This window comes from Coffea eugenioides, chromosome 11 (assembly GCF_003713205.1).
Source record: "Coffea eugenioides isolate CCC68of chromosome 11, Ceug_1.0, whole genome shotgun sequence".
NCBI lineage: Eukaryota > Viridiplantae > Streptophyta > Magnoliopsida > Gentianales > Rubiaceae > Coffea > Coffea eugenioides.
Genome location: NC_040045.1, coordinates 42,216,184 through 42,240,281, shown reverse-complemented (window position 1 = coordinate 42,240,281; position 24,098 = coordinate 42,216,184). Strand labels below are relative to the sequence as shown.

The following is a 24,098-nucleotide window of genomic DNA, read 5'->3' as shown; positions in this document are numbered from 1 at the left end:
TATGCGCATCAAAGTGGTATGTAAACCTGAGAAGGTTGCTTCCCCCAGAATACTCTGTTAAAAGTTAAAACCAAGGGGGCAGGGAAATTGATAAGTGCATGCTCAGATTTCAAACTTCTTAACAGGTTTCATACTAATGTTACGTACTTTACCTTTAAAAAAAAATTTTTTTACTTACTTCAATGATCAGAATTTTGTCACTTAAAAAATTGCTCTCTCTCTCTATATGTGTGTGTGTGTGTGGACTATCAAGTCCCTCGAGCAAAAAATCTTACCTCGCTTTTTCTTGGCAATGATGATCAGCAAAGAAATTAGTTATCAAGTCTTGGTATGATTGATGATGAAACACAATTTAGTTGATAATGCGTTTCATCTGAAACTGCTAAGTTATGAGTTCGAATCATCAAGGAACAAGTGAGAAATTACTATTGATTCTTTGAACAAAAAAATTTTAAAAAGTATATATATATATAGACTTTCATATCCCTTAAGCAAAAAATCTGACCTTGTTTTTTCTTGACAATGATGATCAACAAAGAAATTAATTATCAAGTCTTGGTATGATTGATAACAAGGCATAGTTTAAGTAGTAACTGATGGATGACGGGTTCGAATCATCAAGAAAGTAAGTAGAAAACTACAATTGATCTTTTGAATAAAATAAAAGGAATTTAAAAAATTCTTAGTATGATTCAATTTCTAAAGAATTAAAACTAGGGGAAATTACTAAATACACCCTTGTTATTTAGCTAGAGCTGTCAACGGGCCGAAACCAGTCCCTAGTCAAACCCAAATCCAGTCCATCACATTTCCAGATCGAAAATTCCTTCCAAGTCCGTTTATCCGGTTCGACTTGAATCTGAATGATATATCATCCTAAATGGGCTGGATAGATATGTTGTAACCCGTTTCGCTAAAACGAAGTCTGTGGAGGAGAATTTGATAAACCAAAGCATTCTAAGGTTTGAAACATGTTGAAAAAATTTCAATTATGTTTCATGTACTTTGATGGTTGATGTACAACCATTGCTCTCTATATCTGTCTGGGCTCCCGCACGTAAAATTTCCTATTTCCTTTTGGTTACTTATGGTGATCATTGATAAGCAAATGAAGAATAGGGTTCGTAGTTTAATTGAGTTTGAGCCCTCGGTATCATTCAAATTTACCAATTGAGTACACTATAACATTGATTTGAGAAACTTAAAAGAGTCAAATTAGGGGTTGTTAAAGAACATAAACAATACTATAGGCTTTCACGAATCAACATTTTGTTCATGATGCAAAAGTTGAGATGTACAACAAGAAAGATAAAAACTTACGAATTATAGAAGAAATAACATTCATACTTATAATTCCTGACCCCCATGAATTAACAACTAAAGAATAGTCTTAAAATAACAACCAAACCTGGAGACATTTTTTGGCATCTTCTCATAGAAGGAAAAAAAAAAAAAGGTCATGACGTTTTTACCCTAACGTGTTTGGATAGCCATTATTTAATTGGCTCCAAATTATTTGCTTGCATCACAAACATAATATCCAACACAGTTTCTAATCTTTCCAATTATCATTTTATCTTACATACATTATATCGCAAAAAATGTCACAGTATTTATTATTTCAAATAACATTTCAAATAATCTCCTGTCCAAACACATTTAGCGCTTTAAATGAATGCCACAAATTACATGGGGGACACAGAATACATACATACTCTTGTTGCCGTGGGATAACATGTTCAACACAACTAGGTGCAATATGAGGTTAAAAAAGAAGATGCTGAGATTTGTAACTCAGCCAAAAACAAAAATAAAAAATAAAAAATCAATAAAACAAAATAAAGTAAAACTGACAATTAATTATTCATTCACAGTAGCAAATGTTAAAACTGACAATTAATTATTCATTCACAGTAGCAAATGTTCCTCAATTTAAGGATAAACCTCAATCAGGGACCTTACGGTACCCAAGATTGGATATACCTTGTAGCTAGTAAATCCAGCCTCCATAAACAGTTTTGCCCATTCCTTCTCAGTTCTTTCTTTAGCAGGACCGAGCGCAACCAACATCTGCATGTCCGTGTTGATCTGTGTTTGAAGTGATGCTTTATCTTGTATCTGGCTTCCCATTACAATGTCTATAATGATCACTTTACCACCATCGTGTTTCTCTGCAATGGCCTTTCTGCAGTTCTTGAGAATTTTCGCACAGTCTTCATCACTCCAGTCATGGAGGATCAACTGTTCAGACCATAAAAATCACGCATTACTATCTTGGACATATGCTAGTTCCAGATCATGCAAGCAAAACAGTTCCTAAGAGAACAGCAAAAAGGGATACAGAAAATCCTAAATTCCCGGGAAGAATGTCTTTTATTACCTTGAGTAAGATTGCATTAGCATAGGGTACACTTTCAAACATATCTCCAGCAACAAAGTCCACGTTCTTATCTCCTCCTTCATTAGCAACCACATGTGGGAGATCATACACAGTACATTTGATGCTAGGAAACTTTTTGGCGATGGCCCTAGCAAATTTGCCTGTGCCACCCCCAACATCAGCCAAAGTTGCCAAGCCCTCGAACATGAACTTGCATTTGGTCATCAGAACCTCTATACAAAACTCAGAATCATTAGCCATGACTTCATTCAACATTTGCCCAAATGGGACTTCTCGAGCTGCATAATGCCAGAAATTATTCCCGTGTGCGGTATCGAATGGAGAGAGATCATCATTCTGGAACCACTCACTCAAGAAAAACGTACCAAGGCTTCAACACGACAGGATCAGCTGCCATAAAAACGTATGCCCTTACATTGAATGGCTCATCTTTTAAAAGAAGCCGGCCTGCAGGGGTGAGTGCATAGCCTTGATCAGGTTTTTCCACGAAGAAATCAGAGTTTGCTAGGAATTGCATCAAGCGATGAAAGTGATCAGATTTATAAGGGTGGATTGGGAGGGCAGAAATCAGCTCAGAAAGTGTAATAGGCTTCCCATGTTTACCTATTACTTCTGGGATTCCCAACTCAACTGCACATTTTACACATGCAGATTTCTTGAAGTTGAACAATGCACGCTGTGTATGAGTTAGAGCTTCAAGAAGCTCATCAATATTCACAGCTTTTTCCATGTGTTGCTAAGAATTTTTTGGAACTATATCTTCAAATGCAACGCCTTTAGATCAGTTGCCAAGTTAATTTCCAAGTGCGCAAGCAGGAGGTCCATTTATAAGCTAGTAATGTATGCAGCGCATTGCTATGCCTCCTATCATTGATTGGTTTCGGCTCTTATGGAAGCAGCAGTCAAACTTCGCCCAATGAATTTGGGTTTTTTAAGCTGTTACAACTAGAAGGTGACCCAATGACAGCTGCTAATATTTCAGCAGATTCGATTCCCTCTCATCACATCTGACTAATAATTGGGCAATTTTTTTTTTTATCTGTCAAACCTAACTAATAATTTGGCAGATTCGAGTCACCCATCAAACATCTAAACCACACTTTAACTTTTTTTTCCCGACTATTTTCTTATTTATGCAGCTTGGAGTTGGAGCACATAAAGCAACTTTGAAACTTGAAAAAAGAAATACTTGGTCATACATTTGATATGTTATAGTTGGTTAACCACCTAAGTACATTGCAAAAAACAAAGGAAGGATTCCACGAGAAAATTGGCAAATAATTGTACCATGCCAGTTTCCAGGATGACCCTCGCTAATTTTTTGGGATCACTTGAATCATGCTGTTGATGTTTTCTTTACTGAATCATGCCTGCAGAAGTTTCTTTCTTGATCTAGTTGGTGGAATCTCAGATTGGACTTTACAGTGCTCTACTGTTTCGAAAGTATTTATTAAAAACCTGAATCACGAGTTTGTAATTTATCAAAGAATTCACCTGCATTTTTTGACTTCATTGTGAAAAAATAAACTAAAATATCTTGAGTCCAGAATATCTGTTATAGTATCTTCAGTCAACTGTAGTAGCAGACTAACAGTAACTTGCCAAAATTTTCTCGCAGCCATAGAATTACCTTGCTCAATCTTCATTTCCCTACCTCCACTCGCTGACTGCTTATGGCGAACTGAAATAAATGCACAAAAGGATGATGGTATGATATTTCCACTGAAGCGGATTATGTAAATCTGTGTTTCTTGCCAGCACTTGCCATTACTATGCATAGCATAATGTGGCCTTATTATGTTTTAAGCAATAATCTTGTCCTGAGGTTAAAGCATTTCTTAAATACAATACTTATAATCAGATATCCAGAAAGCTAGACAATTAAACGATAGAACCCTGCCATTTTTCCTGAGTTAGTCTACACATCAATGTTGATTAATGAACACTTGTCTTGGGGTGCAGTAATTGGTGGATCAACTAACTGTATATCCCACTTGTGTTCCACTAATTGTATTTCCACTCTAAATAAACAATGGATCCATCATTTCTCGACACAAGTTATGAACACGAGCAGTGAGATCAATTCTCTACTTCTCCGAACCAAAATTCTTCGATCTCTCACAAATCTTAGTTTCTAGATTGGGTGTTTTGAAAACCTTATTTCGGTTGCATAAATTTCAGGGCAGCATTATTGGCTCTAGACTTCATTCACCATCTTCAGATTTCTTAGAAGAAAAAACCAAGAAAAGAAAAAAGTAAAAAAAAATGTCAGCAAAATCAGAGTCGTCTATACTACGTCCAGGGATGCTGGAGGAAGAATTGCCTGAAGAATGTAGGAACATTCTTTCAAATCTGCCCAGAGAAAGGGGATGGGGTGAGCCTTATTTGTACCTGTTCGAAGGATTTTGGTACCCAAACATAGCGTGTACAAATCTCCCAACATGTCAAAAACGCTTCCAAGCTCATGATACCCATATCATTCTTGCCTGTAACCCCAAATGCGCACCATCTGGCTCAAGTCTTTAGCATTTGCGTGTCGAATTGAGAACGTTATCCTCCTAGAGACAACAGCCACCCGCTGCTGACGAAGAATTCCCACAAACTGGTGCCGATGCTGGAGTACGATTATGAATTTGATGAACAAGTGCCTGATCCTGATCCCGCTTCTCCTCCTAGGATCATAGCGATTCACATGTCTTACGGTCATTGCCAAAATCCGTGAAGGACTCAGGGTGCAAGCTGATCTACATCTGCAGGAAGCCCAAGGATGCTTATATATCCCTTTGACACTTCACAAACAAAATGAGAAAGCCTGAAATGGGAAGCCTTTCACTGGAAGAGGCTTTCTACAAGTTCTGCAGGGGAGTAGTGAGTCTGGCTGGACCATTTTGGAACAATGTGCTACTGTATTGGCAGCAAATCCTGGGAAAGTTTTGATCTTGACATATGAAGAGCTGAGATGAACCCGATTTCCACATCAGATGAATCGCTGAGTTCATGGGGTGCCCTTTCTCTGAGGAGGAAGAATCAGCAGGCATTGTGGATGAGATTGTGGACTTGTGCAGCTTTAAACTCTCGAGCAACTTGGAGGTAAACAGAAGTGGTAAAGGTGATGATGGATTAGTGTTGCTCATTCCTGCTTGTGACGCATTTACCTAAATATGTCAAGCAATCTAAGATCTGAAAAACCTTTCACTTATTTTTTCAATAATGTACTGTGGATAAAAGTATTTACAATGTATCAGCTAAAGAAAGGTCTAACTATTTCCTACACAGTCTGTGTTATCCTCAGAGGCAAGAAAGATTTAAGTCAATCCTAATTTTATTATACTCTCTTGATGTGGGAAACAGAGCACATATCAAACAGCACAGAAAGACCACAAATATATTCCAGAAGAGAAGAAATCAAATCTTACCTGCCACGGCTTATGTCCACTAATATAAATGGTTCTAACAATTAGAAGCAAAAAAAAAAAAGGGATTTTAACGTGGCTGTATGCACGATTGCAATTGTGAGAGAATTTACCACAAAATGCAGTCCAAGCGGCTTACCCTATTATCCTGCCATCCAACATTTCATCTATGTAAAATCCTCTGCTAGAAAGTAAAATTAAAAAAAAAAAAGAAAAGAAAATAAATGAACAAATGTTCAATCCACTAAGGAATGTTCACAAACATATGCAACTAGACGCAAAAAATTAAAAGGATGTGAAGAAAACTATAAACTCGATTCAAGTTTATTATATAGAGCTTGTTCAAAATTGAATTAGTACTAATTAGTGCAGATTTCATGATATGAAATTATATTATTTTATAAAAAAAAAAAAAAAAAAAATTGAATTAGTACTAATTTTGAATACCAATTAATTGCTAAACTTGAGTCGAAGATCCTCCATGGGGACATAATTGAAAGTAGCTTAAACTCTAATAGACCAAATAGTAATTACTAAATAATACCTTTCAGCACAAAACTCACCACTCTCCATTCCCCAGTTCCCCCTCGCCACCGCTGTGTATGGCTTCTGCAGCCCTCTTATCAGCCACCAGAAACAGAATCACAAAGACCCATTTACCCCTGAACTTAGAACTATTCTCCATTTCATCCTCGTTTTCTTCACTCTTCTCCACCTTCTGCAAAAGCCACCATTCTTTCAGCCAACCCCAGGCCCCTCCAGTCCCAAAGAAAGTACCTTTCACAGTCTCTGATCATGGACTGTCGTGGCAAGACCCCTACCATTGGATGTCCAATACTAACGACCCGGATTTCATCAACTACCTTCGTCAAGAAAACTCTTATGCGGATGCTTTCATGAAAGATACAGAAGAACTGCAAAGAACCCTTTTTTCTGAGATGATAAATAGAATGCCCTCCAAGATTTCTACCCCGCCTGAACGATGGGGAGATTGGTATTCCCTTTTGCTCGAATCCCATTTTAACTTATATTGATTTATATATTCGTAATAATCGTGCATGAATAGGTGTAATTGGATGCTAGTGTGTGAAAATTTAATTTCACATTTATGAATGTGTTGAGTTTAAAGTGGGAAGGCGTAAGCCTTTATTAAAGAGTGTGTGTATGTGTTTGGAGGGATGAAAGGAGGATCAAGCTACTCACATCGACTCGAGCTCCACTTGATGAGAACTTGTTCAAGAGTGGATTGGTTTGTCAACTAATAGAATGAGTCTATACCAGATCAGTGTTTTTTTAGCTTTTCAAGCTCAATTTGAGCTCGGCTTAACAAGCTTAGCACTTCCAATGTTACATGTGAATAAATCACCTACTTGAGCTCGACTGGGTTTCGACTTGAAGAAAGCTCGTTTTACTTCATTTTACATAATTAGGAAGCCAAGTTTAAACACGATTTTAAGTTTGTTAGAAAAGTAAACCCAGCCTGAACTGTATCGTGCTTGACTCGATTAGGATCGTTTACTCCCAGGTCTGTCTGTGCGGCTCAATTGTTTTGTTTATGAATGTTGTGATTTTAAAAGTGGTAAGCCTTGACAACATGTCAACATTGCTTCATTTTCTTACAATTTCTGATGCATGGAATCAACTTCATGGCATGCAGGAGTAAAGCTGAGAAGACCTAGCTCCTAAATCCTTCTCTGCTTTCAAGATATTCCATTTTTCATAAGCTTTTACCTTATTGGTTTTTATATAAGTGTCTCGTATATATTGTTGAAGGAGCTGAATATTGCTCAGCCTTCATCTTGTATCCTTCTGTGTCTTAGTTAAAGATAACATTTTTTTTAAGTTGTTGACTCTCTGACTAACATGACTTTCTTTGTTGAACGTTATTATATTGTGTTTATGCATCCATCTTCTTTATATATGACCAGAATTTAGTGGGTTCTTAAATGTTGAATTGAAAATTTTTCTTATGGGGTTCATCAGGTTGTACTACCAGTATATTCCGGAGCGAAAGGAGTATCCGGTCTTATGTAGGAAGTTGGCTAATGATGGGAAAGGTTGGATGAAGCAAGTTGTCAACTACATGAGCAAAGGATTTTGGGAGGAAGAAATTTTGCTAGATTGGAATGAAATTGCTGAGCTATATGGTAACTTTATATGTCTACTTTTGCTGTAGATCTCAAGGATTTCATATTGCTCAGAACTATTGTTTTCTAACATACATTTCCTTTCTTATTGGCAAAATATTGCATTATGAGGAAATCAACTAATATATTGTTCTCTAGTATATTTGGAAAGACTTACTAGAAAGTTGTTCGTAAGTTCAATTGTTTCAAAGTAGCCTTTTATACAATTACCATGCATATTATATTGCTAACACAGTATAGTGCCTTATAGCACTTATGGCTTTTGCAATCTGAGAAGCCTACAGCGAGCAACTGTCCCTATTAGTTCAGTGGGCTGATTTGTATTTTTGTGTTTTAGAATCTTGGCAATAGATAGCCTTATCGATTGAAGTGATAAGGCTGGAAAGTACTCAGTTGTAGTTGTAAAATTGTAGTGCATCTGAAAGCATCGATTTTTTAAGTTCTTTGTCTTTAAATGCAGTTTGTCCATAGTGCTGTCCTTGTGGCTCTTATGTTGCTTTTGCTTCTATAGGATATGTACATGTGGGTACATGTCGCGTATCACCAGACAACAGATTTCTTGCATATACGCTTGATATAACTGGTAATGAAAAATTTGTGCTTCAAATCAAGGACCTTCGAAGAAACTTTGTTCTTTCAAATCACAGAGTTGAGGGCGTTGTTAGCTTGGCATGGGCTCAAGATGGCTGTACTTTGTTCTACACATTATGTGACCAGAACCAAAGGCCATACAGGCAAATTCCTATTCATGTTTCTTCGGCCTTGAGCTTGATATCATTATGTAGTCTTACCTATATGTTTTGTTATTAGTGTACAATGCATGAAACTGGGATCAGATTCTGTGGACAGTAATATCCCAATATTTGTGGAAAGTGATTCCAGATACTGTGTGGATATAACAAGCACAAAGGACGGCAAGTTTATAACTGTGAATTCAAACTCAAGGGCTTCATCTGAGGAAGGAACTTGTTTGTATCATTTTTACTTCATTCCTTTCAATTGCATTTGGACAAGCTTTTGCTCATATATTTTGCACCTTGGTGGTTGCAGGTTTATGTTATAGATGCATTTAATCCAAAATCTGGGATTCTAAGATTTTGTGAGCGTGTCTCTGGTGTGCAGTACTTTCTGGAACATCATGATGGCTTCTTCTATATTCTAACTAATGCTCCATTAAGGAAGGACGAGTTATCTAACTCTGGAGATTATTACTTGGGTAGGTGCAGAGCTGACAATTTGCACTCAACAAATTTGCAGGTAATCATCAGTGGATAGTGTATCTTACTTTCAATTCCAGGATTTTGTTTTCCTAGGTCATAGGCAAGCTAGATTCGTTCATATAGGTGGATTTGGTTAATTCTTGAGGGCAGTACTTGCGCCTGAAAGTACCAGAACTTTAGTGTATCAGTGTGTTGCACTTAACCCTGCTTTCTCTTCTTGTGTCACAAACTGGAGCTTTCATGCGAAAATTTTAAGTGCAGATACTCTAGTTACATGTTTTGATTTGATGAATTTATTTGTTCTTCCTTATCAGCCTATCATTCTTCCAGATGAAGATACTTGCTTTCTAGATATGGACATCTTCAATGAACATCTGGTACTGTTGCTCAACAAAGAGGGATCTTTGTCTATGTGTTCAATCAAGATGCCCATTATGTCTGACTGTAAGGTAGATTCTCTTCCCTATTTCTTGTGCCTATAAATGGAGGCCTGGATGTATGTAATTTTCTACACATTTTAACTTAGCAAAAGGAATGTACTAATTACCTTATGTCCTTAAGTGGAATATATCCGCCTGATTTCCATTTGGTTAATTAAGACAAAATACATGTCCATTCTTAACTTGGTACTTTAAAAACCAAGATTCCGTGAAATGCAATTAGACTAAATACCTAATCAGATGATATCATGCATCCTTGTATGCTTTGTTTTACTTGTTTCTGAGACATTTATTTGGTTTTGTTGGTGTTCTTCCTATTCCCGTATTGCATTTGCACTAAAGGAGATTTGGTTCTGCTATATTGTTCTTTTCGAGTGATTTAGTGTCATGCCTGTGAGATCTTTTCTCTTGCTATAAAAGGATGGCTAATATATACATACAGTAGAACTTAATACACATGGCTCTCATGCATCTTCTAGATGTTGGTTATTAAGTAAAGATCTTAACTGAAATCTAGTGGGACACAATGCAAACAATACCAATCTCTCATAAGAGGAGGTTTAAGATTTCAATTTCTTGTAAATTGTCATTTCACTTTGGGGTTTGTACTTTTGTTTGTAATGACCCTCAGACTGTGAAAGCTGCATGCATCTGATTAAAGTTTTCCTAACTTGCTGAAGCTGGGATTCATTTCTTGGTCCCTGGTACGGATTTCAAGATGATCTGACTTTGTAGTGAGAAAATCTTTTCAAAAATTTACTCATTCATGGTTCACTTGGATTCTTGGTCCACTAATACTTGATTATCAAGAAATAACTATCTTTAAGTAGTGTTGATATATACATCTAAAGATGATTTTCTTTTTAACTGCAGACAGAATTGAAGATTGATGATCTTCATGCATGGTTTTTCCCTCTGCCTTCGAATATGTGTACAATATCGCCTGGCGCAAATCTTGATTTCATGAGTTCAGTCTATCGTGTTGTGCTTTCTTCTCCTGTGGTATGATGCCGAACACTCCCCTACCGATGACATCTATAACTGTAACCGCTACCTTTAAGTTGCTTGTTCATTCCCCACCTTATCTCTTTTTGTTGATATGTATATTCATGTTACTCTATGATGGCTTATAGATCTTTTGTCTACAACAATATTCTTTTCTTGATTCAGATAGACTGCCAAAAGCATTTATCCATGTAGTCATAAAATATCAAGAAGAGAATGAATTACACGTGTCAGGCTGTTTATTTTACCCAGTTTCCCACTGTTTGAGTATTGTTTTCAGACTTTAAGTTACGCTTAGATTAAATAAACGGGTGCTTGAAGTCTCACTTTATGGTTCTTAAGATGAATAACAGGCATGATATCCATAAATATGCAATGTTTCAACTTCTAAGGTTTGCTGTTTGAAGGCTTGTGTTATTGCTCATTCAATAGTTTAGTTTTTACTAGATATGTATAAGTGCCTTGTGTTTCTCTCTCTCTCTCCATCGTTTTTGTTGTTCTTTATTCTGGGTCTCTTTTTGAGATCAAATAATTTGGTTAACACCTGATTGAGAAAGCTCCATACATCCTTTTGTCTTCATTTGCATTTTTTGAAGCCTTTCCCTATTCTTTTCCTTTTGTTTTCTTTTGACTTGAGGGGAAGGGGGAGTTCTTGGGGGTTGGGGGAGAAGTTTAATTAAACTGCTATGGTGGAAACTTTTAATCGAAATGAACGATGTTAAATGAATATTTTCTTTCTCCTCCTATTTTATGCTTTTCTCTGTACCACTAGTTTATCTTTTGACAATTGAACTTAAAGACCCTCAGACAGAATATCGGTGGGTGGAAATTAGAAATTCTGCTGATGTAACAAACTCAAGTAGAAGGCACTAAGCACAAGCATCTCATATTCCTTTTTGAATTCCAGATGCCTGATGTTATTGTCGACTATGACATGTCGAGAAATTCGCACGTTGTTGTGCAGCAAGAAGAGGTGTCTAATATTTGTTCCAGCACTAACCACTTGCAAAACTATAAGAGCGCAAAGGAGACTGAGGACCTTCTGTGTGAGAAGAAAACAAATGGTCATAAAAGTGAAGCATCGGGATTGAAAGACCTTTCTGACCTGTACTTTTGTGAGAAAAAAGAAGTTATTTCACATGACGGCATCAGGGTTCCCTTGACTATCTTGTATTCTAAAGAGCTTCATAGAAAAGGAAAATCTCCAGGGCTTTTACATGGCTATGGAGCGTATGGGGAACTCCTTGATAAAAGCTGGTGTGCAGATCGGTTGAGCTTACTCGATCGTGGTTGGGTGATTGCATTTGCTGATGTAAGGTAAATGGAAAAGAAGTGAGATATTTGTTTTCTAATATTTGGGGTGATACAAGGAAGACTTCTGCACAAAAGTTTCATTTCCTTTAAGAAGAGTGACCTTCATGATTCTTTTTCACCAGGATTTAAATTGTCATATTATGGCGATGCTTGGTCATTTGTGACAAAAGCTACGTTCTTTTCGTGGCTTTAAGATTTTAAAGGTGGATATATAGTTTGTAGTTTCCATGTAACCTGAAGAACAGATTGTAAGTGTGTCAATGTGCTTGCTCAGTTTTCCAAGTGAAAATGCTAATGAACATTTAGCTATTTATGTGCTGACCAAAGCATGTGGTAGTTATATTAACCTTGGGAGAGCATTAGATGCTAGCGGACTGTAACCTCATAAGCAACTCTGTAGAGCAAGAAATATAAGAAAACAAAGACTCTAGATCTCTAAACTGTTAACTCTTCATTCACCAAGGTGGTTCTGTGATTTCCTCTTAAATCAGCCATCTTATCTAATTTTGGTCAGTTCTGAAGAAATATTAAATTAATGATAGTATCCTTGTATATTGCTTGACTGTCATGTGTTTTGAGGGCAGGGGTGGTGCTGGTGCTGATTCTTCATGGCATAGCTCTGGCAGTGGATTGCACAAGTTAAACTCGATATGCGATTTTGTTTCTTGTGGCGAATACCTAATTAATGAGGGCTATATTCACAAACAGCAACTTAGTGCTGTTGCCCACAGTGCCGGATGTTTTCTTGTGGGTGCAGCCATGAATATGCATCCAAATCTATTTCGAGCTGCCATATTGAAGGTAGGTACGTAGTATGGCTCTGTTTGTGATCTTACCTGGTACAGTAATGATTGGATTTCTTTTGTTTTATTCTAATTCTTTCATGCAAATGTTTGCTGGGAGATCAAAGTGGGTGTGGCTTTGTAAAATCATCATAAAAGACAAATGGATAAGGGAACTCAATTAAACTGATATGCTAATGATTAAAAGATCAAAAATTACATTGAAGACAAAGACTCATTAGTTGATTCTGCAACAAGATGCTACTCAATTAAAGGAAAAATGATGGTTAGATGAAGAAAGAAGTATGAAGAGAAAAAAGAAAGGCCAGAAAGCTATAGTTTGATGGACCCTTTTAAGAAATGTTGCAAGTTGATTTTTTCCTGCCATGACACTACTGGTTCAAATGTCTGGTGAACACTTCCTGTAATACCACCGTTTGTATTATCCAGATTGTCTTTGGGAATAAACCCAATTTTTGGGTTATTTATGCCAATATTGTCCATTGTTTTTGTAATTAAACAATAGTAGTTGCTTTTATTAAGCTTCCGAAAACTTAAAAGTTGATTTTTAAGAAGTCTGCTTCTAAGAAATCGAAGTTAAAGTCTACTATTAAGCTTCCGATGTTAAAGTCTACTTCTGAGAAATCGACTGCCATTCTTAAATTATCAAATACTCATTCCCTTAACGGCTTCCTAAGAAGAAAGAAAAGACAAAGAGGATTCCTTGCAACCAGGTTGATACTTTTAAAATTTTTCCTTATGCTGCTCATGTGCATAATTTTTCATTGCAACTCGCTACAAAGTTTAAGACAGTGGACCACGGCTTTGCTTCAGATGGTGTTATCCTTGATTTGTTTGGGTTTGTCTTCAATTTTTTGACTGTTGCTTTTTGATTCCTTGCAACTTGTGTATGAAGTTTGAAACAACTAAACATGGCTTTGCTTTAGATAGGTTTCTCTTCATGGGTTTTTGTTGAGAAATAAGGAGAGAATAAAAAGATGGGAAGGTGTTGGGAAGACCCAAATAAGAAGCACTGAGAGAGTTTGGCATAGAGAAAGAAAGAAGAAAGATTACAGTGAGTTTTGAAGTCGGATGTCTCCAAAATTGACTTCCATAATTTGGGAAATCAAATAAAAAAACCCCTTTTGTTTTTTATTATGAATACAAAGGTCAATATTCTTGTTAATTCTTGCAGGGTCATAGACTCTTAGGTTTTTTTTTATTTGTTCAATTAATGTTTCAGCAATAAGCTTGTTGGGGAAAATGATGTGTATAATACATGTATCAGGTGCCCTTTCTTGACGTATGCAACACATTGTTAGACACTGATTTGCCGCTCACTGTACTGGACTATGAGGAGTTTGGGAATCCGCAGATAGAGTCCCATTTTCACAACATCCTGAAAGTTTCTCCTTATGATAATATCCGTCAAGGATTTTGTTATCCTGCAGTGCTGCTTAAATCCTCATTTAACGACTCAAGGTAAGCTTGCATCTGAAATTTCCTTTTGCATAATTCTTCTCTACATGACTTTGTGCTTGTCTTCTAAATTTAACCCTTTAAATTCATGTCTCAATTTTTGCCTGCCTATTTATTTGAGCCTGAATGTTATGCTTAAATTCTTGGCGAACAATGAGCCATTTTGCCTAAAAATGATCTTGAATCATCTTCATTTGTATGCGCATAATGCCTTTGCATGCATCCTTCTAAAACAATGATCCTGAAGATGTTTGTGCATTCAAGGGTTGGTGTTTGGGAAGCAGCCAAATGGGTGGCCAGGATACGGGACGCTGCGTGTTCAACTTGTTCTTCTTCAGTCATTCTGAGGTGTAGCATGAGTGGAGGACATTTTGATGAAGGTGGCCGCTTTAGTCATTGTGAGGAAACGGCTTATGAATATGCTTTTCTATTGAAAGTCCTGAGTACTTGTGGGTGATGAAAATGCCAAAAATCTGCCGCTTACAGGTAGAAAATTGTTGGAACATGCATCGGTCATGGTCGTTATTCATGTAAGAGGCAATCAAAGGAATAGGGAGGAAAGAGTATATTAGAAAGGTTTTTAGTGTAGGACTTCGAACTCGCAATCGAGAGAACACATTTGAGACCAGGTAAACTACTTGCTATCTGCAACAATATGGTCAGGCTACTATTAACTCCCTATCTGCAACAATATGGTGGTTGGATATTCAGTTTTGCTTGAGTTCCATGAATTGTTGGTTACCGTATGTGACCTATTCTTATATGGAGATTTCTAACATCTTAGAGCAACCTCCTCAACTTAAGAACAGCTAGCGCAGGTATATCAGCAATTGCTGGTATTGAATGTACCTCTTTAACACCTTGTAGCATGGAACACTAGTGCTCCGTAAAAAATGACATTTATTCAGACGGCTTACCATTTAGTCAGATGGATTTTCTTTGTGTAAGTTGTACTCAGACAATGATAACCATGGACCATGCGTCCACTAATTGGACGTTACAACGTCCGTCTACACAACCTTCGCTCGCGCTCATTTACATTATGCGTACGTGCATGTTCATTCAAAATTGCTAGAATCAAAAGACAAAACATGGTACAATGAAGGCAAGAATGTTTGAGGGCTCCAAGGCCTTTTTTATGGTAACCACCTGCAAGGAACTGAGAAGAGACTGCACAAACGCCTTTGAACTCTATCACGTCAAATAAGCTGGAGGGTGGATTCTTCAGTCCGCGAGCAAAGTGGAAGGGGAGATTGGGCAAACAATGAAGAGTGTTTTTGAACAAGGTCCATTGCATTTCAGATGGGGATTAAAAAAGAAAAAAACGAAAATTGGCGGGGCAGTACCAAGCCTCTAATGATCACCAGAAATTTTGTACAGAGATAAACCATCTGTTTTTGAAAGCTGAATCGTTGCCAATCGATGAACCTAATTCCAGTTTCCAACAAAGGAACAAATATGAACCACTCCAGGCAGAAAGTCGAGAAGGCGCAGCATATAGACAAGCAAGCAGAATAGCCTAAAGCCCAAAGATTAACATGAGAATTCCAGCATTTACATTCAACTAGCCTTTTCTCCATCGGACGAGACAAAACTGAGCCAAGCACACATTGATTCGGAAAGCATGGACGGTCACCTTTTCAGCCTCTTTTGGGCTTGACTGAAATCTTCACCGTTGCTTGTGTCCCGATATTGCCCCGCTAATTGATCACCAGAAGGTGAAGGTCGCTCATGATCCTGAAGCATAATAAGGGAATGAAATTAGCATAGAATAGAGAAGTTACCAACTGCAATCCAAGAAGCTGAGTACTCTTCCACACACCCCCCCCCAAAAAAAAACCACAAAAAAAAAATACTGAGATCATTAAAATGTCATTACTTTAGTGACGGAAATCCCAGAAGCCAGTCCGCTATTTGCTCGCTTTCCTAGATTAATCTGCACCGAGACAGTGGCCTGAGAGAGATCCACTCCAGCAGTCTGCAATGCTTGCGTCAATGTGTTAAGCAACCTGATTAGAAACAATTGCAAAGCAAGGTCAGCTAAAATCATCATAACCTACTGAAAGATTTCCTAAATCTATTGACAGAAGAACATTAAGCTACACTGGACTATCTCCTGCTGAACATGCGATCACTGCACAAAGAATACATAGAAACCTTGTAGAGAGGTAGAAAAAGAAGAAAGAATTGAATAAAGCACAAAACAACTGATTTTAAACTCCAAATGCCCAGACACAAGACACTACATAGAGACAACCTCGAAAAACCAAATCAGTCAGCACAATTACAATGATGGAGCCAAGGGGGGGCAGAGGGGGGCCATGTTTTGAAAATTTTAATTCATAATATGTAAATATGTGTGTAAAATAAAATTGGCCCCCCCTAAATTTTTACAATTTTAGTTTATATTATGAGAGTTGATATATATATATATATGTATAGATATGAATTAGTCATCTTTGAATTAATTTTTTTCTTCAAAAAAAGCTTTATTTTTTATTGTACTAATTATTTAACTTTCAAAAATTAAACATATAATTTGATGATCCATAGTAAATTGACTCAATGTGATGTATTAGAATAAAAAGACCCAATTTATAATTGTTAAAAGCAAGAACTAGTACGTCTAAGAATAGAACTTCAACATTTTGAGCTCGACATTCCAAATCATCCTGAATTGCAAGAATTATCTAGTATTCATGAGTTATGTCAAGGCTTGGTGAAGACAAGAAAATCAGTGATATATCCTCTTATTGACAGATTGATTATATATAGAAAAAGCTCCGAAACTACAGAGCGTAGAATGATTGTCTTTTTCTATATATCACTTGTTCTTACTCTTCCTGTATCAACTGCAACTACAGAGCGGGCATTTTCAATTATCAAAATAATCAAGACAAAGCTCCGAAACAAGATGGAAGATAATTTCTTGAATGATTGTCTAATTGTGTATATAGAAAAAGAAGTTGCTGAAAAATTTAGCAGTGATTCAATCATAGATGAATTTAGTTCTATAAAAGAGCGTAGAGCTCAATTTACTTCTAAGAAACGATGTTGAAATTTCAAATTATGTTAACATAACTTTTATCTTTTTTCAATTGAAAATAGTTACATTTATATTACATGGTATATATATATATATATATATATATATATATATTGCATAGGTAACATATTGAGATGGTTTGTGATGTATAAGATATTTAATCAAAAGTTATCTTTTTTGTTAATTTTTGTTATGACTATACCGCATATTTATGAATAGACATACCTTTATAATTGAATTTAATATTTGATATTTTTAGATGTCATATATTTAAATAGAAGAAAATTATTTTGAACATAATATATTAAGATAATTTTATTAGGAAAAAATTTTGCCCCCCCCCCCAAAAAAAATCCTGGCTCCGTCACTGAGCACAAATATTATGCACCTGAAAGCAGAGCCATAAAAACAATAAATCCTACTTAATATATCAAAATCTCTAATAGTGAAACCACCACCACAAGCTGTCCTCATCTTAGCAATCAGGCCAGAACACTAAAAAGTCCCCAAGCGCTTGACTGATAATACGTAATTGGAGATAATCTCTCTCTCTTTCTCTCTCTCTCTCACGCCTCCAATAATTCCCCCCATCCCAAAGAAGGAAATGGATATAAAATTATATATTGCATTGTGACCACATTTTAAAGCAAATTTAGGAAATGGCAAGTAAAACCTTAATGAATGCAGGACATTTGTCAATGGTTCTAGCTACAAGTTTCATGATGCACCAACAAACAATGAAACATACTCATTTATTAATGCCTGCCCCAGAGCATACAAGAGAGTCGGGATTAACAGCAACTATTGAGAATTCTGTGGTAAGAACATAATTTGAATTACGCATCAGAGACAGTAATAACAGCCACAGAAGTTAATTAACATGAAACACCATGTGCCAATCCATAGCATTAAAACCAATATACAAGCTGTAAAACCACTCACCCTTGCGAATATATGCTTGAGATGCTAATTGTGCCCCCTTCAATAGTTAAGCCCTCCGGATGGTTTAGCATATCATCAGTGATCGGACAGTCAGAAGACTGCGCATCAGGAGCTGGCCTAGGTTGGGAGTGGGAGAAGGCACCATCATTCTGGATCGGAACTGGCATGGCTGCCTGCAAAGGCATTGGCATGGGCATCGCCTGGTTTGTCAGTTCAGTTTGCTGATCAATGGTTTTAGAGGTAACCTCCCTCCCAAGGTCAGATTCAATTGGATTTTGTTGACTTGGTTGCACAGTTGAAGATACGGTGATATTGTTGTCCTCTAACCTTCCAGGATACAGTGGACCAGAACCAGAGCCGTTTTTCATTGTTTGTGGATGACTGACAAAACTCTGAGTCCGCCAATGACTGTTCCTCTACTCCAAGTAAATGCCATAAAAACGTGGTCAGTTTGAAGATATGCATCAAAACAGAAATGGAAACCAAAATGCAGTTTTCTTGAGAAGATTTTGATAGTAAAATGAATTTCCTATATGGATATCCAAAAATCTTGCTAAGTTTCTTCTTTGTGTCAGAGAATATGTTGTTACTGTCGAGGAAGGAATGGGGAAATGGACCCCGGGCCGGGGGGGGGGGGGGGTAAGGCACTAGGCATGTAAGAATAGCAAGAGAAAAGGGAAAGAACATTGAAGGAAAACCTAGATTAGTATTCCAACCAAATAAGCCATGGAACATTAGTGAAATTGACAGTAACAGCCAAACTATATCAGTTAAAGTATAACAGCAGAATGGCCACGAAACATCTTACTATAGTTGTGTGTAGTTGCGCAAGTGGGAAAGAGAAACAAAATAATTACCATAAAGGACACCCAATTAGTACATATCTTCCATGATCTAGCCAAGTGAAATACATGTTTATAGAGCCAACAAAGATGGCTTGCATGGGTAAAATGATAAAATTCATTTATATGGTAGATATCAATGTTTTACCCAGGGCATCAGCTTTGTGGGCTCTGAATTCCAAGCCTGATATGATCCTTCATATTTTTGAACCTTTTCCTGTAGATATTGTACATACTGGATCACCTGTACACAGGCATAGACAATCAGCCAACCTACAGTAAATCAACCATTGAAGAGACAAGGAGGCAATTGCAACAACTTATTTTGATCAACTGATGTACCTCCAATAGGAAAGATGCAGTATCTCGCTTTTGATCACTATGGGGTATCAGCTCTCTCAAAATCTGAAATCTGGGAAAGAAAATAAAATTTAATTACTGGAAGAAAGACTAAATTTCCAATATGGATTGCCTGAACATTAAAAGTTTATTCCTCTCAATTTCCTATCATAATTCACTTTATTCCAAAAGAAGTCTCCAGAAGCTCTGAAGTCTTATAGACCCACGTGAATGTCATACATAAGCCAAATAATTTCCCAAACTTCACATTTCCCTAGACAAGTCAAGCACGAAGAACGTGAAACTTAAAAAAGTGTAACTTATTAGGGAAGGGAGTATTTGGCATCATATCAAGACAACAGCAGTATTGGTCAGACAAATGTCACTTGGCAAACAGTTATATTTGATATTTAGGCACCACGCGTGGCCTCAAAATTTAACTGCTAGGTGGTTAACGGAACCACATGCCGCAGGGTTTCAGAAGAAAAAGGAGGAAATTGCGCTTCTAAAGACAGCCAACCAATAATTTCTTGATGGTAACTTGAGCAACAATAGCAAAATCAGATCAAAGCAGTAAATATAAGCTACTCACATGCTCACAATTATTGCACCCACCATTAACACAGGAAAGACCAAGTCTTTTTCTCCTGGTGAAAACCAAACATTAGAAGAAAACAAGAGCTACACGTATTACAAGAACTAAAATGGCCAGGAAACCAAATGCCGCAAGTACAGATAAAAATGTCGAGACATACACAAAGCCACAAACTCCACAATTCTGATGCCTTCAGAATAACTTGTCTCATTTCACACCTAGAACAGCTGTGACCAATCAAAGTAGATAAACCATTGAATGCTATTGGAGCTTTAAACTAATTTTGGATGAATCCTGTTAACACTCTATTTTTTACTTGCATCTCTGTCAGTTCCTCTTCCTGCTTGTCAACCCCTGCTACTAGGTACTACTTGAACTAATATAACAGTGAAGGCAATGCCCAGAAGAGGCTGATTTTTCACCAAAAAGGAAAAGCATTAATCCAAAGTTTTTCATTCCACAATCTCCTTATCAATTTGTTAATGAGAAGATTTATATGACATAGTTCCACTTCCCAGGTCAAGGATTCAACAGCATAATCCCACACGAATCCCAAACATCCACTCCAAAAGCTAGAAAACTCGCAAGTAGGAAAAGAGGCCAAGCAGAACTGTAGACAAAGTAGAGTTCTTCTTTGACTTACAACATTCTGTGTTTGACACGACACAGAGAGTCCACAATTGTCAAGCAATGGCCCCACATTCTGTGTTTGGCTAGATATGTGGGCCATATCTAGCACTTCTTAGAACACCAATGCAGCTGACTCATTCATGAGAATTGGCATTTCAATATCTTTGCAACTTCAGTGAAATGTATCTTTACTTATACAAGGAATTTTGAGAAGAAAAGACAGAAAAGAATTCTGGTACTGTGCTACAGGTAGACTGCAATAACTACAAAAACAGATTATCCTGAAACCACAGGACAAAGAAAAGACATGGCCCCACATGCTGTGTTTGGCTAGATATGTGGGCCATATCTAGCCCTTCTTAGAACACCAATGCAGCTGACTTATTCATGGGGATTGGCATTTCAATAACTTTGCAACTTCAGTGAAATGTATCTTTATTTATACAAGGAATTTTTGAGAAAAAAAGACAGAAAAGCGTTCTGCTATTGTGCTACAGGTGGACTCCAAGAACTACAAAAACAGATTATCTGAAACTGCAGGACCAAGAGAGGACACTTTTTTCCTTTACAGGGACTTGAGAGAAAGAAGGAAAGACCTCAAGTTAGTCATTCAATATGGGAACAGTAAGACATGCTACACAGTATCCATTTTTTTTTATTGCAGCCCAGATTTTTTTTTTCCCATCCCTGACCAAGTTGTCACAAAAACACCCCCATCTTCAAGTAACAAAAAGGCTTAAAACGCATAATGAGAGAGAGTTCATCTCTATTGGAAGTTGAATGTTCTCTAACCTTCCTACCTATCCAAAAAGTCCTCAATAAGTCTCATGACCACCATGCATTACGGTAAAGCAAAAGAAAGGCATCTTACTAAAGCTCAAATTCTTGCATCTTCTCTTGACAAAGAAAGGATTATGTAAATGAAGATTGACTACGATAAATCAAGCAGCTTGGTCACTTTATCACTCTGTAGCCACATCAAACATTGGCCTTTAAAGGTATAGTCTTCAGAAAAGTATCATAACTAATTCGAAACTACACCAACAAGGAGTTAAAGATTTCATGAAACTGATCATTACAACTACATTTCACTCAATTAAAACTCGTCCAATTAACTACTAAACAATAAACAGATACATGATTAACAATAATAAAAGCCACCAAATATAGCATACCTCTCATTAATCTTGCTTCTTCTTCGCTGCTCTGTTACTGAATGCTTCGACCTCATTGCATTTGCCTTATCACTGCTCTTCCCATCTACTCCTACCAATTCATCCAAAAAAAAGTCATAATTCTGAAACTCCAAAAAAGAGCCAATTGTCACTTCTTTTCTCAACAAATCCCAATAATCCAGTTATAAAAGGGGCCAATCTATCAAAAACTGCACTAAAATGAAATATAAGTGATCCTGAAACTAGACTAGAACAATTAAAGGGCCACCGTCAAAAATTACTTATCTATATATGCATTGGAAAAGAAGGAAAAAATAAAAATAAAATAAAAATTCACCTATGGGATTATTTTGGGATGGTGTGGAGTCTTTTTTGGCACCAAAATCGTCCTCCTCCTCTTCTTCCTCTTCCTGATGACCCTTTCCAGATTTCATACTATTTTTTCCCCAAGATTCAATTCTTATAAGCTGATTCTGTGCATAAAACCCATAAATTAAGCAAACCCACAACATCTATGCAATCAAATGCTAGAATAGAAATGATAAAAAGAGATCTAGACAAGAATATCGGCTGAACTAAACCAAAAATAACGAATAACACCCAAAACCATAACCAGAGAGAGGAGCAAAAAATTACTTCTTTATGGTAAAGTTTGGACTTTGGAGCTTTGGGAGAGAATTTGATTAATTTTGGCAAGTGGGTTCCAGAAATTTGGTTGAACTGGGGTGTCCACTGCTCCGGTGAGCGTGTGTGGCCGCAACACTACTAATGCACCGGCTTTTGCTTTGGTATGATGACCAGAGTACAGAAATGGGCTGGTTTTTTAATTTCACCTTTCTTCCCATTTATTTTTATAAAGGGTTTTTTCTTTTTTCTTTGCATATACATAACATATCTTTACCACCAGTGAAAATAAGAAGAGTCATGGGTTTGTAATGTCTTGTATTTACTTTCTTACGTGTATTTTGTTTTGTTAATTAGCATATCAACACCAAGAAGCAAGAACTAGTAGTAAATACGAAGAAAGTCTATAAATAGAAATGCAATTAACTGCTCCGATTTAAAATAAAAGATAAAAGATGGAGAAGCACCCGTGAGTCACGTGATTCATTTAGCCAAAAAATTAAGATGAGTTAGGTAGTTTAAATAAATTAGATACATGGAACAGGTTAGGATGAGATGAGGGCTAGCCCATTTAAACCTCGTGATTTTTTTTTTTTTTGGGCTCCCTATATATCTTCATTTAAAATCAATTAGTGAAGCCTAATTGGAGGATGGAGCAAATAATGCAACATTTTCAAGGGAAAATGCATGCTCCAATGCATGCTTTCTATGGATTAAATGTTTTTGGAGTATTTTTCAAAAATTTTATAATAGCAATGTATGTCAAAATCTTACGAGCCTATTTGGCAAGCAAGTTTTTGGTCAAGTTTGTCTGTTACAAGTTTTTAACAACTTTAATTACAGTAACTTTAAAAAACTTTTCTAAAATTTTAAACTATACACTTCAAAACATTCAAAATTTACACACTTCAAAAAATTTTTATACAATTTTTTACAGTAAATAAGTTACAGTTTTAGACAAACACCCTAAAATTCATTTGTCAAATGCAACCTACATTGTAGATATATTTAGGAGTGTTATAAAATTTAAAATTTTATTGAATTTTTTAAAATTTGTTTAAAAAATATCCTACCACAACTACCCACCACCCTACCCATCACCCTCCGCCAACACAACCATCCCTCTTTTCTTCATTGCTATCACCATCTTCCCTTATCCTCCTTTCTTTTCTGTCTCTCCTCCTCTTCCATCTTCCTCTTCCATCTTCCTCTTCCTTCCCTATCTTCCCTTCCATCCTCTTCCCCTCTCCTCCCCTCATGTCATTTCCCTCTTCCCAGCATCCCTCTTCTTTTCCCTTGGCGATTGGTCGTAGCTCGTTATCTAGTCATAGATTGAGACCAAATCTAATTGCGACCCGAGACCAGATTGCAATGAGGGAAAAAGCAGGAGTTCGGAGAGGCAAAAAGTGAGGAGAAGAAGAGAGGAGAAAAGGGAGGAAAGAGGGGGAGAGAGGAGAGATGAGGAGAAGGAGAAACGGTGACGACAGTAAAGGAGGGAGAAGTGTTGGCAATGGCAGTAGCGGAAAGTGATGGGTGGTGGTAATGTTTGGAAGAAGAAAATGGGAGTTATTTTACTTAAATATTTTTTTTGTTATTTCTAGGTGTTTGAATTTGCGTGTTTTTTAAGTTGTTTTTTGGAGTTTAATTTTCTTACTATAGACTCCACAAACAAAAATAGTTTTTGAGCAGAAGAGGGAATCCATA

The 24,098-nt window shown here is 36.8% G+C and overlaps 2 protein-coding genes and 1 pseudogene across 6 annotated transcripts; 1 reads left to right on the top strand and 2 right to left on the bottom strand.

The window, feature by feature from the left end:
* Positions 1–1,932: 1,932 nt before the first annotated feature.
* On the bottom strand, positions 1,933–3,131 carry LOC113752617 (annotated as a pseudogene).
* A 3,274-nt stretch (positions 3,132–6,405) lies between these two features.
* LOC113751765 (protease 2) lies at positions 6,406–15,509 on the top strand. 3 transcript variants are annotated; one of them, XM_027295886.1, is made up of 11 exons: positions 6,406–6,808; positions 7,798–7,961; positions 8,473–8,695; positions 8,772–8,919; positions 9,012–9,218; positions 9,496–9,630; positions 10,495–10,623; positions 11,534–11,943; positions 12,525–12,741; positions 14,011–14,204; positions 14,466–15,509. In XM_027295886.1, the coding sequence occupies exons 1-11, from the start codon at positions 6,417–6,419 to the stop codon at positions 14,656–14,658; spliced, it is 2,412 nt and encodes an 803-aa protein (XP_027151687.1). In that variant the 5' UTR covers positions 6,406–6,416; the 3' UTR covers positions 14,659–15,509. The 3 variants fall into 3 exon arrangements, with proteins under 3 accessions (XP_027151687.1, XP_027151689.1, XP_027151690.1); XM_027295888.1 differs by having other exon boundaries at positions 14,449–14,642; XM_027295889.1 differs by lacking the exon at positions 14,466–15,509 and having other exon boundaries at positions 12,525–12,745; positions 14,011–14,122.
* A 13-nt stretch (positions 15,510–15,522) lies between these two features.
* LOC113751767 (transcription factor BIM2) lies at positions 15,523–22,597 on the bottom strand. Of its 3 annotated transcripts, none has more exons than XM_027295890.1 (8): positions 22,407–22,597; positions 22,108–22,243; positions 21,771–21,861; positions 19,374–19,443; positions 19,180–19,275; positions 18,190–18,605; positions 16,081–16,210; positions 15,523–15,938 (listed from the first exon to the last, which is right to left on the bottom strand). In XM_027295890.1, the coding sequence occupies exons 2-8, from the start codon at positions 22,202–22,204 to the stop codon at positions 15,834–15,836; spliced, it is 1,005 nt and encodes a 334-aa protein (XP_027151691.1). In that variant the 5' UTR covers positions 22,205–22,243; positions 22,407–22,597; the 3' UTR covers positions 15,523–15,833. The 3 variants fall into 3 exon arrangements, with proteins under 3 accessions (XP_027151691.1, XP_027151692.1, XP_027151694.1); XM_027295891.1 differs by having other exon boundaries at positions 21,771–21,855; XM_027295893.1 differs by lacking the exons at positions 22,108–22,243; positions 22,407–22,597 and adding an exon at positions 19,963–20,017 and having other exon boundaries at positions 21,771–21,855.
* Between the last annotated feature and the right edge of the window lie 1,501 nt (positions 22,598–24,098).